Here is a 17,322-nt window from a genome sequence, read left to right as displayed (position 1 = left end):
TCACAAAGATACATACACAGATCCAAGTGGAAAGAGTCTCCTTGACGGCATTTACTTTCTAAATTATAGTATTAAATTTTCAATTCTTATCTACCAAATTTGTTTTAATTCATTCAATAACCATCTGCCTCATGAGCAGCACAGCATGGCAACTAAGGGCACCTAAAGCATGAAGCCAAAGTGTCTGCGTTCGATTCTGGTTCTGCTACCTGACCTTGGATAACTATTGAGCAGCTCTGTTCTTTAGCTTCCCACCTGTAAAATGGGGTTTATGACAGCACCTACCTCTTAGAATCTTATAAAGAATTAAATGAGTAATCTGCACAAAGCACTCAGAATAGTTCCTAGAACCTCATCATTACAGTTACTTTGGAAACAACCTTTTAAAGTCATTTGGCCATTCTGAAGAATAGATTAACTGAAATTAAATCATATATCTCTAAGTCTATATTTAAATTATAATACATTGCAATGGCATACATGAATCAGAGAGGGCGATACTATCATCTCTTTGGCACTACTGGAATTGAAGCAACAACACCATTTCACATGGGGATAGAGCATGGATGCCAGTATCATCCATTTATTAAGAATGAGTAAAGTGTAATCTACCTTTCATTTTTAGATAAAAATAAATCTTAGAAATTCTAATATATTTTACCCATACCCCTAAGATCACCTTAGATACTACGTTTAGAGACTAGTGGTTTTAACATTATGTCAACCTTTTTTAAATGTTTAAAAATGCACCACTGTCCCTCAGGCTGGAGGTTGGTGATGGTGCCTGTCCTGTGAACATCCCCCTCTACGGAAAGGCCTCTTCCCTGGAACCATAGTTTCTGTTTAGGTGGCCCTGTCTATAACACTATACCTCACACTGCCAGACCCAAAACCCTCACTACAGCCAAGTGGACCTAATCCAAAAGTGTCTTTCCACATGCTAGTGGACATCTGTCACCTACCCCCCCACACTTACTCCACTGACCCATGCATCCTTCTAGGAACTGACTTCTCTAGGCAAATATTTTAGGGTTGTCTGTCGATCACAAATCCTTTCATAGGTTGAGCACTTGGCAGTGTGGGGCACTTGATCCAATCTAGCCAGAGAACCTGGGCCAGTTCTTTGTCAGATCTGATATGGTTGTTCTCTGGGATCTCTGACAATGTAAACCTCCATTAGCCTACAGCCATCAAAATGATGCAAAAGAAAACAGAACTAAGAGACTTTTGCTTTATTAACTTCATAACTCACAAACAGAAAATTTAATTATTTCTCTCTCCCAGGATCCAGAATTCCAACAAATGACTACTAACAATTCAGGCCTTTTATAAGACAGTCTAGGAACACAATGATTTTATAACAAAGATTTGGGGGGAAAGCACATTTCATGGTAGCCTCACAAATAGACTGAGCTCAACCTACTTATGTTAGGGATTACTGTATTAGAAAATTAACAAAGAACCATACAATAAGACAATGAAAGCAGGCTATTAAAAATGTATCAACTGCACAAAAAAGTAGGAAATACTACTAGTTTAAATCACTCTTTACTATCAACTCTACTAAAGTAATTACTCATCAGCTACAAGAAACAGGGAAAAAGGGAACCTGGTTTATCAGAGTAAAACAATTTCTTTTATATAGTCAACAATTTAGCTGACTATATAAACAGCTGGCATGCAAGTAAAATATTTTACAGCAAAAGAGAGCTTCCAGAGATTCCTCTGCCTTCTCAGGATTGTTTCTGACCCCCTACTCCATACCAGTATTTCTCCCACTTCCAATAACATCACGAATATTAAGACCACCACACAGGATAAAGCAAAAGGAAATCTCCATTCTATGTAACACGTAGGCTATTCTGATAGACATCAGAATTATCATTCAGTAAGAGTAAAATGCCATAAAAGCTATCATTTGTAAAAATATTCCTCCAAAATAAAAATATTTGCAACTGAAAATGATGGAAAATAGGTTGTCATGAACAATGTTACAGGAACCACGCTGTTAAATTTTCTGCTACGTTAATTAAACTGTAGTTATTTTTCTTCTCTCCATTTAAAAAAATAAAAATCTACTTTCTAACTGCCCAAATATATGTACTATTTCCCAAAGGCAAGTGCTACTGAGTGATTCCACCACTCAAAGGTCGCAAAAAGGGCTCCAATCAGGCATATCTAATCGGAACTCTTTTCAGCATATGCACTTTGTAAAAGTAATTAAAATGAACCTGGAAATGAACTCCAGCTGAGAACAGACTGATGAAAAGAAAATATATGTGTGCTTCATTTCAACAAAACCCAATGGTTAGAAAAGATTATCCAACCACAAAGTTTCTTAAAGCAGCTACATTCCAGTGTTGTTTGCAACACTAACTACTTACTTGGCAGAGGGCTATAGGGTCAGGGAATTTAAAAAGCTGAAATGCTGATCTCTGCATAAACTAAGCGACCCTCCCCTGCCCCCAGAATTCCAACCTTAATTTTTAAGTAACTTCTATAGTATGATAACTCTACAAATAAAAGAGGGAGGGAGGAATAGAAGTGGTAATTTAAGAGATGAAAAATAGGACTTACATGAAAAGGTTAAAAGTACAAAACACAATCGCCAAGAAGCCTGAAGTATAAATCACAGAAAAAGTAATCACTATACCAGTTCGGCTGCATCTACTCTGATCGCCAATTTATTTCTGAGTATAATTCAAGGTGTTTATCAATCTTTCATAGCTGGAGTCCTGGCTACCTTTGAGATCTCAATTCTTTACCATCATAACCAGGCACAGAGATCGGAAACTATGCTTCTACTCATCTGTAGCAGGGATAAAGGCAACGCTTCCTCTGATGGTCTCTTACTAAGTTCACTCCCTTCTGCTTCTGATTTCACTGAATTTCAGTTACTCAGTTTTAGAGAGAAGCACAAAGACCACCTTTTGCATTCAGATTGATCCACAGGGAGTAACAGAAACCCTTTTTGTACATGATCAACACTGGAATTTTGATACTCTTATATTAATTTTAAAACAGCAGAAAAAATATTACAGAATTTTAGTAATCATTTTATGTGATTTTATCTAGGATGTTGTTTTACTTGTTCTGAGGCTATCTATAAAAAAATTAGACACAAAGTGGAGAGGTTGAAATACAGGATGGGGTAAAAGTAGGTTTACAGTTATGAGTACACACCACACAGAGTTTATTCTTGTGTTATTACTTATTAATAATTGTATTATTTTCCATACGAACTGTACACCTACTTTTGCCCCAGCCTGTATTTATACTGGCAAAGGTTAAAGGCAAGACAACTTTCAATATATAATACTATTGTTCTTTTAAAAATGGGTTCTTTTGGGACACTATCAATGGGCACAACTTTACTACAATTCAATATACATATTAGCATTGGAGTCTGAACCAAATAAAGGTGATAGCTACAGTAAAGTAGTAAGGAGACTGAAGCAACTGGGGTCCTGCTATTCCCAGAACTGAAATGAGGCTTCTGATCACTAGACAACTCTGTATGGAAATAAGAACTTATTAGGTACTAGAAGTAGAAGCCAGACTTCTCATTAAACAAGGTAAAGTAAATATACTCATTTAACTCTATTCCCCATGAAACCCTAATAAAGTTACAGTAAAAGAATAGATTAGGGAAAACCTCAAAAGGCCCAAGAAGACAACCACAGACTAGAGATGTCAGTGAACTTACCGAAGATAAAAGGCAGATGGAGAAAAAGTAGAAGCCCAAGTGCCTATAAGGGACAAACAAAAAAAAAAACGAACTGATTCACACCTGCAGACCTGGGGACTTTGGGGGGAGGGGAGGCTGCATCCAAAATCACAAGTCTGGTATAAGTCCTTAAAAGAACCGTTTTGGGTTCAGTTGGTTAGAGCAGCATCCCCATACACCAAGGTTGCCGGTTTGACCCCCAGTCAGGGCATATACAAGAATCAACCAATGAATACATAAATAAGTGGAACAATAAATCAATGTTTCTCTCTCTCCCCCCTAAAAATCAATAATGAATGAATAAATAAATAAATAAATAAATAGATTTTTTTTTTTTTAAAAAAAAAGGACCATTTTGACCCTGACCCCCAGGCATTTAACCTTTCTTTCAACTGAAGGTTTAGGCTCCACACTGACTGGGAGTATGGTCAAGAACCTTGAAGGACTGCAGTGAGGCACTGAACAGGAAACAGAAGATTAAATAAAGGCCCGAATTAAGCCACTCCTAGATGGAGGCTGGAGGGGGAAATAAACAGCCCCAGAGAAAACCCGCAGCTACTGAAATTGGGGGGAGGGGGAAGTGAAGGGGAGCTATTTTCTTAAAAGCCTGTTTTGAGTGAAACCAATCATAGACAAGTTCTACCCATAATACCCCAATGAGCTTTTTAGAATTTCACTTTTATATATGAATTAAATTTGAGGAAAGCTTCTAATAGGAAAAGCAGAGTTTAAAACAGGCGGGGCAATGAACTTAGAGGTCTCAGAAACAATCCATTACGTATAAGAAAACCTCAGCAACAACAAAAACTATAAATACTAACCTGAGAAAAATAACAGAAAATACTGCCTTCATGAAACAAGCTCAAAAACAAACATAACATTCTAAGAAATAAAAAGTGCAATGAGCTGGACAAAAAAAGTCGAAGAAATAATCTAAAATGCAGAATTAAAACGGCAGATCATCAAAATTGGGGGGAAAAAAGAAATACAAAGAATTAGTCTAAGTGTTTTAATATGCTTCTAACAGTATATCAAAAAACACAGAACAGAGAAATTATACTGATAAAAAAGAAATTATGCAAATAATAGGATAAGAAATGTTCTAGAACTGAGGAAAATGAATCATCAGTATGAACAAGTGCATAAATGCCCAGTACAATAATGGAAGGGAGGAGACCAAGACACACGAAAACTCAGAACATTGTGAACAGTAGATACAGAACATCCTAAATGACCACCTCAATTTATCTTTATTGATTTCAGAGAGAGTAAGGGAGAGAGAGAGAAACATCAACAATGGCAGAGTCATCATTGTTCGGCTGCCTCCTGCAGGCCCCCTACTGGGGATCGAGCCCACAACCCGGGCATGTGCCCTGTCCGGGAATCAAACTACGCACGATCTCCTGGATCCTAGGTCGATGCTCAACCATTGAGCCACACCCCCCCTCAATTTTTTAAATGGGGAAAAAAAGCCATATAAAGAAGAGATCAAGAAGCAGAATGGCATCAGCCCTCTCAAACAGCATCAAGAGAAGCTAGAAAACAATAGAGTAAGGTCTTAAAAATTCCTAAGGAAGGTTATAACCTAAGATCTCATATGTAGCTCTTATAACCAAAAAATTTTTAAATACACAAGATCTCAAAGTTTATCTCCCAAGCACACTTCCTAAAGAAGTTACTGTAAAAGCCAAGGAGAAAACCAGGAAAGAAAACAGGATCTAGAAAACGCAAGACGTGAAGGGAATGTCCAGGTGGCATAAAAGGAATGGTAGGCAAAGGCTGCACAGCAGGGCGGAGGGCTCCACAGAGATGTCACCAGGAAAGGGAGGGTTTCCCTGACTCAGTGGAAATTGATATTGAGAATTTGGTTTTTTTAGTTCTGATAAAGACTTTGGAAAGAATAAATGGGAATTAAGTAAATGGAAAAATAAAGCAATGGTTAATTCCATGTTGGAAGAATGGGGGAAAGTGAAGTTGGCAGGGGATGGTGGTAGATGTAAAGAACTAAATTTCTTATCTACCCTAACAGGAAGTCAATAGATTTTTTTTCTAAATAGCCAAAAACAGAAGTAAAAGTGCTTTATTAAGAATCTAAGGGTAATTCCAGAAGAAAATAGACAGAGGAATAATCAGTAGTCCCCTATGTAGAGGGGCAGGAGGGTGGAGACTGCTGATGCTGATTCTCTGTTATAAGCTTTAAATTTGCAGAGGTGATTCCCAAAGCAGGAGGCGGCATACATGCCACTTCAACTGCTTTCCCCAAATCACACAAGAAATCTATCTCATATATCATAATTACATACTAGCATACTAGTATTTAGTGACACACCAATTTTGTTCAATTTAACTTAATTACCTATATTATCATATATAATATATTTTTTTAAATACTCACCATAGACCCACCTAACAATATACTATAATAGTATAAATGACCCCAACAATTATATAACACAGATTTGTGGTGTTTTCTGATGTTGCAGAAGAGTTAAAAATTCTAAAGCAGGTTTTCCCAAAGTTTTAATAATGTATAATTACTAGAATTACCTCCACAAGGATTGGAGATGTACTTTCCCCCTATATTTTGTACTTTTATATTTATACTAGTAGAACAATGTCAGAGGTAAAATGACAAAGACCCTTCGACACACAGAGACATTTACTAAACTATTTGGACCACCTGTATGTAAACATTTAAATAAGTCTCAAAGAATCGATAGATCATTTGGCCTAAGCCATATGCAATTTTGGTATGAGAAAATTTTGACACAAAATGGGAAAGATCAGCCTTATAAGTAGAAACTTTTCTATTTCTAAGACTTAAGTCACTAGACAACTTTGTTCCCTTCCACTAAGGATAAATGCAAAATTCCCAATCGAGTTTCTTGGCATTAAGTCTACTGATACAAATGAACAAGTTTTCTCTAATAAACTATGAAATGCATTCATCATTTTAAAAACTACTTCTAACCATAATTCTGAAGGCTAAGCATCAATGAATACTTACATTGACTAATCCAAAATAGTGCTCATTCACTGGAAACTGTTCTGGACCAATCTCTTTCTCTAATGCCGAGGCATTGGCGCCCTACAAAACGAAAAACAAAAATCTTAGTATTTAGAGTATTTTCATAACGTTATCACAATAATTTAGACATTATGGAGACATCCTTTAAATAACTATGTTCCCTATAACTACCTAACATTATTGAAAGGAAATAAAAAAGGACAGTGAAGAATAAAGGCTTTTAAGAATATTACTAAAACCTAGTTCGCACTCTCATGTAACCAAAGCCTGGATAGATCAAGGAATTATATTCCTAACTTGTTCCTTTTATCTAAGTAATGAATTAAAGCCCCTGCTGTATCATGTATTCTAAAAGGAGTTTGTAATCTGATAGCAGCCATCTCAGAGCTGAAATTTTGTGAAATTAAAATGCTTATATTCAGTGGCCTAACAATTCTTTGGCGGTATATACCTGAGAAATTCTCTCACAGAACTAAAGGTGACAAGAATATTTACTAAAGTATCATTGATGATTGCACAGCTGACAGCAATCTCCATGGTCTATAAAATATGATAGCATATTATGTAGTAGAGTCAGAATAAATAAACTAGATTTATATACAAAAACATGGATACTTCTCAAAAACAATGTTAAATAAAAAATTTTAAAAATTAAAACAGATTAGCACAAAACTCCATCTTATATGTAACAGCACACACTTTGCCTCAAGAACACTGGCATATGGTTAAGACCACCTTTAGTGTGCAGAAGCCCACCCCTGCTGTCTCTTGACAGAGGTACATTCCTAAACCTGGGAAGCCCAGACCTTTGTTAGACAACACATCCTCAACTTACTGATGGGGCAAGCCTGAAAATAAGTACATACTGATTAAAGGGACCTCCTGCGTTGCTGATCTAGTTCTCCCAAAACAAGGTATTTCCTCTAATAACTTCCAGCCATCCAGCACTGTGTGTGTGTGTGTGTTATTTTTACATAAAATCCTCACACAATCACTAGTTCACAAATACCATTTATTTCTAAATTAGCCTACCAATAACTTTTATAACAATATTAAATTCAATTATTACAGCAACTTCAAGACCCACTGATGAAAACAGTCTTCATAGGAATGTTGCAAGCCCCACTCCCCATCCCCGCCAGCTCAAGCCTCTTGTCACAAAACTTCCTCACCTATGTTCAAAACTATCAGGTAAGCCCAGATTTTACCACCAACTGTAAGAATTCAAACTGAAATTCTTGTGTGGTGTGTTTGTTTTTTTTCGCAAATGAGAACAAACGCTTCCCTCTACACAGAAAAAAAGTGCTATTACCCAAAATACAACCTCATACATCTATGTGGAATGATGTCAGTTACACACACCTTGGGAAGGCATCTATGGCCTTAGAATGAACTAAAGGCAGAACAAGATGTGAACATTCTCTCTCCAGTGTAATTCCAATCACACACCACATACCATGCAGTCTAACCACCCCAGATGTCTCACTTGTCCCCAAATATACCACATATTTTCATGCACTGCTTAGAAAGCCCTGTCCCATCCCCTTGTCCTCAAGTTTTGACTATGTACCAAATTATTAGCCTCTCTGTGCCTCAGATTCCTAACTATAAAATGAAAATATTACCAACTACTTTATACAGTAGCTATGAGGCAGAACAGTAAAAAGCTAGGAAAATTCCTTGGCAAGTGAAATAGGGAAACAGAGACAGACAGCTAATTCAAACTGGACTCACCCAGCACCCTTACTCCTCTGCATCCTTCTCCCTTGCACGACCACTCCCTTAGACCATTAAAGCCCTCAGGACGGCCTAGAAGGTGGAGGGTGGAGGTGATCAATGGGGGGAAAAGGGGAACATTTCTAATACTTTCAACAATAAAGATGATGATAGATAGATGATGATAGATAGATAGATAGATGACAGATAGATAGATAGATAGATAGATAGATAGATAGATAGATAGATGATAGATAGATGACAGATAGATAGATAGATAGATAGATAGATAGATAGATAGATAGATATAGATAGATAGATAGATAGATAGATAGATAGATAGATAGATAGATAGATAGATGATAGATAGACAGATGATAGATAGATGATAGATAGATAGATGATAGATAGATGATAGATAGATAGATGATAGATAGATAGATAGATAGATAGATAGATAGATAGATAGATAGATAGATAGATAGATAGATAGATGGATGATAGATAAAGCCCTCAGGACCATGAGGTTCTGATTAGCATCAAATAACCCCAGGAACAAAACCTCCTGTCTGTTGACCATAGAGATAAGACAGAGCTTTAGTCAAACTAGAGATAACATCTAGGCCTCAGATGTGTTTCAGCTCCAGGCCCAGAAAAGCAGCAAAATCAGAGGAAGCTACACCATGGCTGATATCAGGACCAGATGCAATGACCAATGACCCCCTATGCCAGCAATGACCAATCAATAGAGACCACGGCCCATCACTACACTCTCATTCTGACGAATCATATTAAAAGACACACCTAGAAAAGTGATGAATATTCTACTGAGATCCTCCCCTGAGACTTCCCCTAAAATCCTACCTTTAGAAAACAGATAAAAACCCTACAAACAGGTAAACTCAGCATCTCTAAAGCACACCCACGCCTTCCTTCCTCAGGACTGTATCTTTGCGTTCTTTTCTCCTAAGTTCTAAAGGCCCTTCTTTTGCCTCTTTAACTTGTTTTCTAAGTCCAAGCAGCCCAGCTAGCTCACTTCTGCCTGTGACTTTTTTTCTAAAAGGCCAAGGCAGCTCTCTGAGCAGCCTGCTTGGATCTTCTCTTTGAGCGCACTTTCATTTTACATGCTAAATAAACTTCCTCCAGCACTGATGTTCTTGGCTCTGAATTCTTTCTTTGCCCAAACTCAAGAATCCAGGTCCATCAATCACTGGTAACAGATACAAATAATCAAAATTTAAACTTTTGAAAAGGCATCTGGCAGTGGCTGGTACATAAGCAGATGCCCCATAAATGTTGGTTCTCTTCTCCCTCTTTCCATCAATCCCAAAAGGAAAAAAAAACCTATTCTCTTGAGTTAGTAATATTAATAAGTATCATCTTCTCCATGCAACTAAGAAATAACTACATGATACCATCACCGGAGTTCAGTTATTATGCTCCTGGACCAACGAGGACAAACTCTCAAATGTTTGAACAAGAACAGCACTGCCAATCCTCAGGGGCCCTGCCCTTTATGCAGGATTCTAGTCTAATTCTTACTCAAGCACCAGATTTTTGGCTGTAGTCTTTCCTGAGAGGCTAATTAGAAGAGGGAACTGGGGTGTGGGAACAGAAAAAGGAGGTGAGGAAGACTGCAGAAAGGAACCAAGTTGTCCTCACCCTCCTTCTTCCTGCACTGAAGCCTAGAGAAGGAAAGGAAGCTGGGCCCTCTGTCCTGACCTGCATGGCAGGGACCCTGAGTTCTAAAAAGGAGAGACAGCTATCATTAAAAAAGTAGAGCCTCTCTTTGGTCTGGCCAAACTCACAAAGTGGTCCCTGAGGTTCCAACACTGTACTCCCCAAAAGCCTAACAAAGAGCAGAACCATAATCCAAGGAGGTCTGGGAAGAGGAAGCTAAGTGTGAGAAAGTGGAAACCACCAAAGACCATCATCATTTAACCTTTCTGGATTTAAGAATCTTCTTTTGCAAAATAAAAGGGTCAGTCTCCTCAGTGATTTTCAAAACCACCATCTCTAAGTTCCTGTTGAGTTTTCAAGAAAACCTTTAAACAAAATAAGGTTTTCACAGCTAAATATGTTTTAAAAATTAAAAGATTAAGTAATTTCTAAAGTCTCTTCTAATTCAACATTCCATCATCTCCCATCAGTTTTCTTCTAAGAATATTATGATATTAACACAAAACTCCACAATTCAACAGTGAAGGATTATGGTTACAGAGGAAGCAAGGGTAGCGGATTGAAATGGAAAGTACAAAGAGAATGGAATTTACTTTAGGACAGTTCTAAATTAAGGTACGGTGTAGTAGACTATACTTTACTATGGTAATGATGCTTACTGCCGATTCTGTGAATGCAGGACAATTTTTTTATGGCATAGATTCAGGATTTTCTCTGCACAAATTATCAGAGTACATCCCTATCTCTAGCCAAATGCTAACTACAAAGGCAAAGAGTATACTAAGCAATCCAGTTTCTAATGAGTCTTTTTTTTTTTCCATTTAAAAGTGTTTTCAGAGAGAGAAACAAGATGGCAGCATAGGTAACAGCTGCACCCACCGCCTCCCACAACCACATCAAAATTACAACTAAAATACAGAACCTCTATCACTCAGAGCCTCCCGAAATCTGGGTAAACAGAAGCCCTACAACCAGGGACCTGAAGAAGCACCGAGACCGGTAGGAGGGGCAGAGACTCGGGCAGATCGGGGCTGAATCCCGGAGACGCAGCCGGGGGCCCGCACCCAGTGCCGTGCTTTAAACCCAGGAGGGACATCTCGGGGTGGAGGTTTCCCAGAGGAGCGAGGAGTCCCAGCCCCACATCAAGCCTCCAGCCCAGGGCTCCAGGGCCGGAAGACACGTCCCCACAACTTCGGGCTGTGAAACCAGCGAGGACTGTCGCTGAGGGTTGCAGAGGCTGCGGGAGCCCCAGCAGCTCCTCTTAAAGGGCCCGCGCACGGACTCAGATGCGCTCCCTCTGAGCCCCAGCACCAGGCAGCAGCGTGAAAGGAACCTGGGACATTCGGGGAGGAACTAACCTGCCTGAAATCGGGGCGAGACCTGGAGAGCCAGCTTTCTCCCAGACTGAAGAGATGGCAGAGGCCATGGCTCCTTTGGCGAGTCCTCCCCGAACACAGTGGGCAGGCAGGCGCCATATTTGAATCCCCAGCACCTGACTCACACCTTTGGCCCCGCCCCTCCCCACCTGCAGCTCATCCAGGCCATTTCCAGGGGCTTTTCTATGCAAGTGGCCTCTCAAGCCTCATGCTTAGGAATTTCCTAAAATCTCTCAAACAAGCAGGAGCTGGCCTCAGCGTGCCCCATACCTCTCAGTAAGTGGCCCCAGGCCTGGCACTAGCGGCAGCCTGCACAGGTTCATAGCTTGGCCTCTCCTGGGCTCCTCCAAGCCCAGCACAAGTAGCAGCCAACTACGGATTGCTGTGTAGCTCATGGTGGGTGGCTCTGGGCAAGGCACAGACAGAGGCTGACTTTGTACCTCCTGGGAGGCCCCAGAAACAGTGCACCTGGTGGTCAGACTCGACCACACTGGATTACAACCCTACCACATCCACGAGTGACACACTCAAGGGGCACACTTGGTGAACACCAAAGCTCCACTAAAGTAAATCCTGCTCCATAGGGGTGTCTCCAGCATAGCAATTCTTTGGCTGTAGTTGCAGCTGGTCCTCACAGCCGATTGGCCGGGGGGTCAATTCCTCCCAGTGATGCCAAAAGCAACCAAGGCTCAATTACAACAGGACAGTGCACACAGCCCACACAGGGGAGCACCTAGAAGGCCCAGCTCAGGAGACTGGGGAGGCTGAGCCACTGGACCCTACAGGACATCTACTACACAAAGCCACTCTGCAAATTCCAGGAGACACAGCAGCTCTACCTAATACATAGAAACAAACACCTGGAAGCAGCCAAAATGTGGAGGCAAAGAAACATGTCACAAAGGAAATAACAGAAAAAATCTCTAGAAGAGGAACTAAATGAAATAGATCCAAGCAAGCTACTAGATACAGAGTTCAGAATTTTGTTTATAAGAATGTTTAAGCTGACTATTAGGGAAATAAATGAGAAAATCGATAACATAATAAAGTACCAATTTGAAATGAAGGCTACACGAACTGAAATGAAGAATAATTTACAGGGAATCAACAGTACAGTAGAGGACGCTGAGAATCAAATCAGCAATTTAGAACATGAGGAAACAAAACACACCCAACCAGAAGAGCAAAAAGAAAAAAAGAATCCAGAAATATGAAGATAGTATAAGAAGCCTCTGGGACAACTTCAAGAGGCCCAACATTCGTATTCTTGGGGTGCCAGAAGGGGAAGAAAGAGAGCAAAAATTGAAAACCTATTTGAAAAAATAATTACAGAAAACTTCCCCTACCTGGGGAAAGAAACAGATTTACAAATCCAGGAAGCATAGAGGGTCCCAAACAAGAGGAACCCAAAAAGGCCCACAGCAAGACACATCATAATTAAAATGCCAAAGGTTAAAGACAAAGAGAGAATCTTAAAAGCAGCAAGAGAAAAGCAGTTAGTTACCTACAAGAGAGCACCCATACGACTGTCGATTTCTCAACAGAAACCTTGCAGGCCAGAAAGGAGTGGCAAGAAATATTCAAAGTGATGAAAAACATGGAACTACAACCAAGATTGTTCTACCCAACAAAGCTATCATCTGAACTGAAGATCAGATAAAGAGCTTCTCAGATAAGAAAAAGCTAAAGGAGTTCATCACTACCAGACCAGCACTACAGGAAAAGTTGAAGGGTCTTCTTTAAGAAGAAGCTAATGAACAAAAGAATCTGACAAACTAAACAGATCCAGAGACACTGACGCATGCAACAGACAGTCATATCTCAGAGGAAAGAGGGGAGAGGGGTGGAGGGTGGGAAGAGATTAACCAAAGCAGTTATATGCATAACCCTTGGACACAGTCAATAACGGGGTGAAGGTCTGGGGAGGGGGTGGGAGCAAAGTGGAGGGGGCCAACTGGGAGGAAAAAATGGGACACCTGTAATACTCTCAACAGTAAAGATAAATTAAAAAATAATAATAATAGTAAAATAAAAGTGTTTTCAACACTAGAGTTAGATGTAACTTGTGAAAACCAACACAGACAAAAATTTGCTGTACAATTTTCAGCATCTTTAGAGTTCTCAAACATAGGCATCCCTTGAAAATTTTGTTGAACCTGATAAACTCTATCATGTCAAATAATGGTCAATCAAGCACTCCAAGATTTAAATTGATCCTAGAACAAGTCAATATTTCCATCCCCACACTTGAGAAATATGATCCCACTAAAATTAACAATGCCTTATGAAATCAGCAATTCTTTACTTGGGGAAAAGATGGTGGTGTGTTCAGTTAAGAATTTCTGCCTTAAGGCTTTCACAGGCATCGGTATTCACTTGTCTTTTCTGAGTACGTGACACGCATAGAAGGAAGACGACATTTCTGACTGTATTGTCTCCGTTACTGTAACTTGCACAAAAGGTTATTTTAGACTCTACCTATTACTACAGAATTCATCATGAAAAAGCAACTGGATATTCCTGAACCTCCTGATTAAAACAGCCAAAACATGAATACATTTTTAAATAAGAAAAATAATAATTTACTGAGCTGGTGAGAAAATAATCTACAGAAACCAAAACACGAAGTAATGGGGGAACCCTGGGCGATAAGCAAACACCAAAGACCGGTTTCACATTGAGGCTATTTGGCAACCCTAGTGACCTTTAGCCTCTCCTCTGACAACTGAATGAAATGAAAACAGGAAAACAAGTGCTTTAAAACTTAGGGCCCACCCAAGATAGCGAGGTCTGCAGAAGACCCAGCATGAAGGGCTATGTCTTCAATGTAAGAGAGAAAAAGAAATAATTCTTGAAGGAGACAGCAAGGAAACTTGCCTGACTTGTCCTTGGCACTGGAGGAGGTGAGGCAATAAGTATCTTCCAAACTTTCAAAGCCACAAGTTGGTCCTCATGAAAGTCTGTAACCCAAATTCATACAAGCTGTATGGTCTCTAAAGAAAAAAACCTTAAGCACAAAATGTAATTCAAAGAGATCCTGAGTTAACAGTACCTTCTTCTACCCCACAACTAGCAGAATTATAAATACTCTCTGGAAGACAAATTTAATCCACCCCACAGAGTTTACACAGTCCTGGCTGGGTGACTTGTTGGTCAGAGCATCATCCTATATACCCAAAGGTTGTGGGTTCAATCCCCAGTCAGGAAACCTATGTGAGGCAACCGATTGGTATTTCTCTCTCACATCAATGTTTCTCTCTCTCTCTCTTTCTCAAATCAATAAAAACATATCCTCAGGTGAGGATTTTTAAAAAATGAGTTCCCACAAATAAAATTCAAAGAGATTTTGAGTTCATAGTCAAAAAGTACACACACATAAAAACAAGAAAACAAAGTACCATGAAGAAAAGCCAGCAGAAAGACAGCCAAATGAAACTCAAAGACATTAAATATCAGAACTATTTCAGACATGATATATAACAAGTGCTTAATATGTGCCAAGAAATAATGAGACTCTAAAGTCTAAGCTGATTTTTTTAAAGAACCAAATAAAACTTCTAAATATAAAAATTACAATAATTGAAAGTAAAAACTCAATGGTAACTATGGAGACAATAAAAAAAAAAAATCACTGGTTGTAGGTGTCAGGGAGAAGGAGGGATAAATATGCAGAGCACAGAGGACTTTTAGACCAGTGAAAATTCTCTATATGATATAATGATGTTAGATGAGTGTTTTCATACATTTATCCAAACCCAGAGAATGCACAAAACCAAGAGTGAAGCATAATGTAAACTATGGACTTTTGGTGATTATGATGCGTCAATATGAGCTCATCAACTGTAATAAATGCACCACCACTGTGGTGAGGGATTTTGATAATAGGGGAAGCTGTGCATGTATGCGGGCAGGGGATGTATTAGATATGTCTGTAGCTTCCCTCAACTTGGCCATAAACCTCAAACTGCTCTAAAAAAAAGCCTTAATAAAATAAATAAAATAAAGGGGGAAAAAGAGAAACAAAATGTTTGTGATTAAAAAACAAGGTTAAGATTGGGTAATATTCCTGTCAGTATAATGTTAGTAACTAAAACTAAAGTTTTATTAAAATTAGGAAATGTTGTGGATTTTAATTTTACTGAGGTATAATTCACATATAATATTATAATTAGTTTTAGGTGTACAACATAATGATTCGATTAATGTATATTGCAAAGTCATCTCCACAATAAATTTGGTTAACATTACCACGGACAGTTACAAATTCTTTACCTTTGAGATGAGAACTTTTAAGACCTACTCTCTTAGCAACTTTCAACCATACAATACAGTATGATTAACTATAGTCAGCAAGCTGTACAGCACAACCCCAGGACTTACTAATTTTATAAATGGAAGTTGCACCTTTGGCCACCAGGAAATGTTGTTTTATGGCTGTAGAGAGACCATAGTATACTAAAAATAGCCCTGAATTAGCAAAGCTACAGACTTGAGTCTTTCCCGGCTATGCCACTAACTTTCTGTGTAACCGGCGACAGGACCTCAGTTACCATGTATGTAAGATACTGGTATCGACAGCACCTCCCAGGCCCACATTTCTAATTTCTAGCAACATGTGAATCTACTGGCTCTTCCAATGTTTAATGAGAATTAAATATTACAGATAAAATATTAGATAGTCTATTAAAGGTCAAACATTAACAAAATTCTGAATAAAAGTTAGGACACAGTATCAAATCCTCAGAAACAGTTGCCTGATAAGTACCTCCTTAAACCTACCTAGTATGAATTCTTAGAAAGCTGAGAAATGCTTCTTTTTCATGCCAAAAAATTAATCATGCAAGTAAAAGAATAATAAGTTGTAACTAGAAGGACACCTTTGATCTATTATTTTGAAGATACCATCTGCAAATAGAAAAAAAGAAAATAACACTGGGAGATGGCTGCTCCCCATGACATATCTTTTACATAGTCAACCATGGGAAATGCTATCTGACTGCCCTCCATTCTGCCATTATAAGGAAGATGCAAATTAACGAAAGCAAACTAAAAACCAGGAATGTTTTCAAGAAAGTTAAGAAATCTCCACAATCTAAAGCTAGAATATGGCAGAAAAAAATGGTATCTATGAAGACATATCATTTTGAAAAGCTAATTATGTTCAGTATATACTCTTTAAGAAAATAGAGTATATAGCCTATCAAGAAATTAACAATGATTAAAATGTAAAAAATTGAACATCTATCTAGAAAACGTTCTTATCAAGAATACTTCCCTTTTTTATACTAATTATGGCCAGCTATCAGTTTCATGCAACTTTCTTTTTGTTTAATGCAAATATGAGAAAATACAATGTATTTTTCCCACTTTTGTGTTTCAAATCCTATCTTAAGAGTCCAATATGTATCACTCCCAGATTAATACTGAACAGGGTCACGTCGGGTCAGTACCTAAAGGAGAACTATGGAAACAAGCAGGAAAAGCTTCCCAAAGAGAAGAGAAGCAAGTTACTTTCACACACCAAAAAAAGTTCTCAAGGCATAGAAAGAGCTGATGTGAGAATGTGAACATAACAAAGAGGAAGTGAACAAATCCAGAGTACAGATGTGAGAAACAAGTTTCTACCTCCTACACAAAAAAAGAAACTCAAGGCTGAAAGCCCACAACTGATTGTCTGGGAGACATTGTGTCCGTGAAACTGTATCAAAGACAACAAAAATTTTTATGAAATAACCATTTCCATATCCTAAGTTTCAGACATCATCAAAAGCCTCAAAGCAGTACTCCTTCAAGAA

The 17,322-nt window shown here is 38.6% G+C and overlaps 1 protein-coding gene across 1 annotated transcript in view; it reads right to left on the bottom strand.

Moving 5' to 3' along the window:
- USP12 (ubiquitin specific peptidase 12) overlaps window positions 1-17,322 on the bottom strand; it is an 85,719-nt gene that overhangs the window by 41,718 nt on the left and 26,679 nt on the right. Inside the window, exon 2 of the mRNA XM_081125808.1 lies at window positions 6,735-6,815. Coding sequence (XP_080981934.1) covers window positions 6,735-6,815 — 81 coding nt within the window. The remainder of the gene's footprint in view (window positions 1-6,734; window positions 6,816-17,322) is intronic.

The sequence above is a fragment of the Miniopterus schreibersii genome (assembly GCF_964146895.1).
Source record: "Miniopterus schreibersii genome assembly, chromosome: 2".
In the NCBI taxonomy this organism is placed as follows: domain Eukaryota; kingdom Metazoa; phylum Chordata; class Mammalia; order Chiroptera; family Miniopteridae; genus Miniopterus; species Miniopterus schreibersii.
This window is presented reverse-complemented; position numbering and strand designations above follow the sequence as displayed.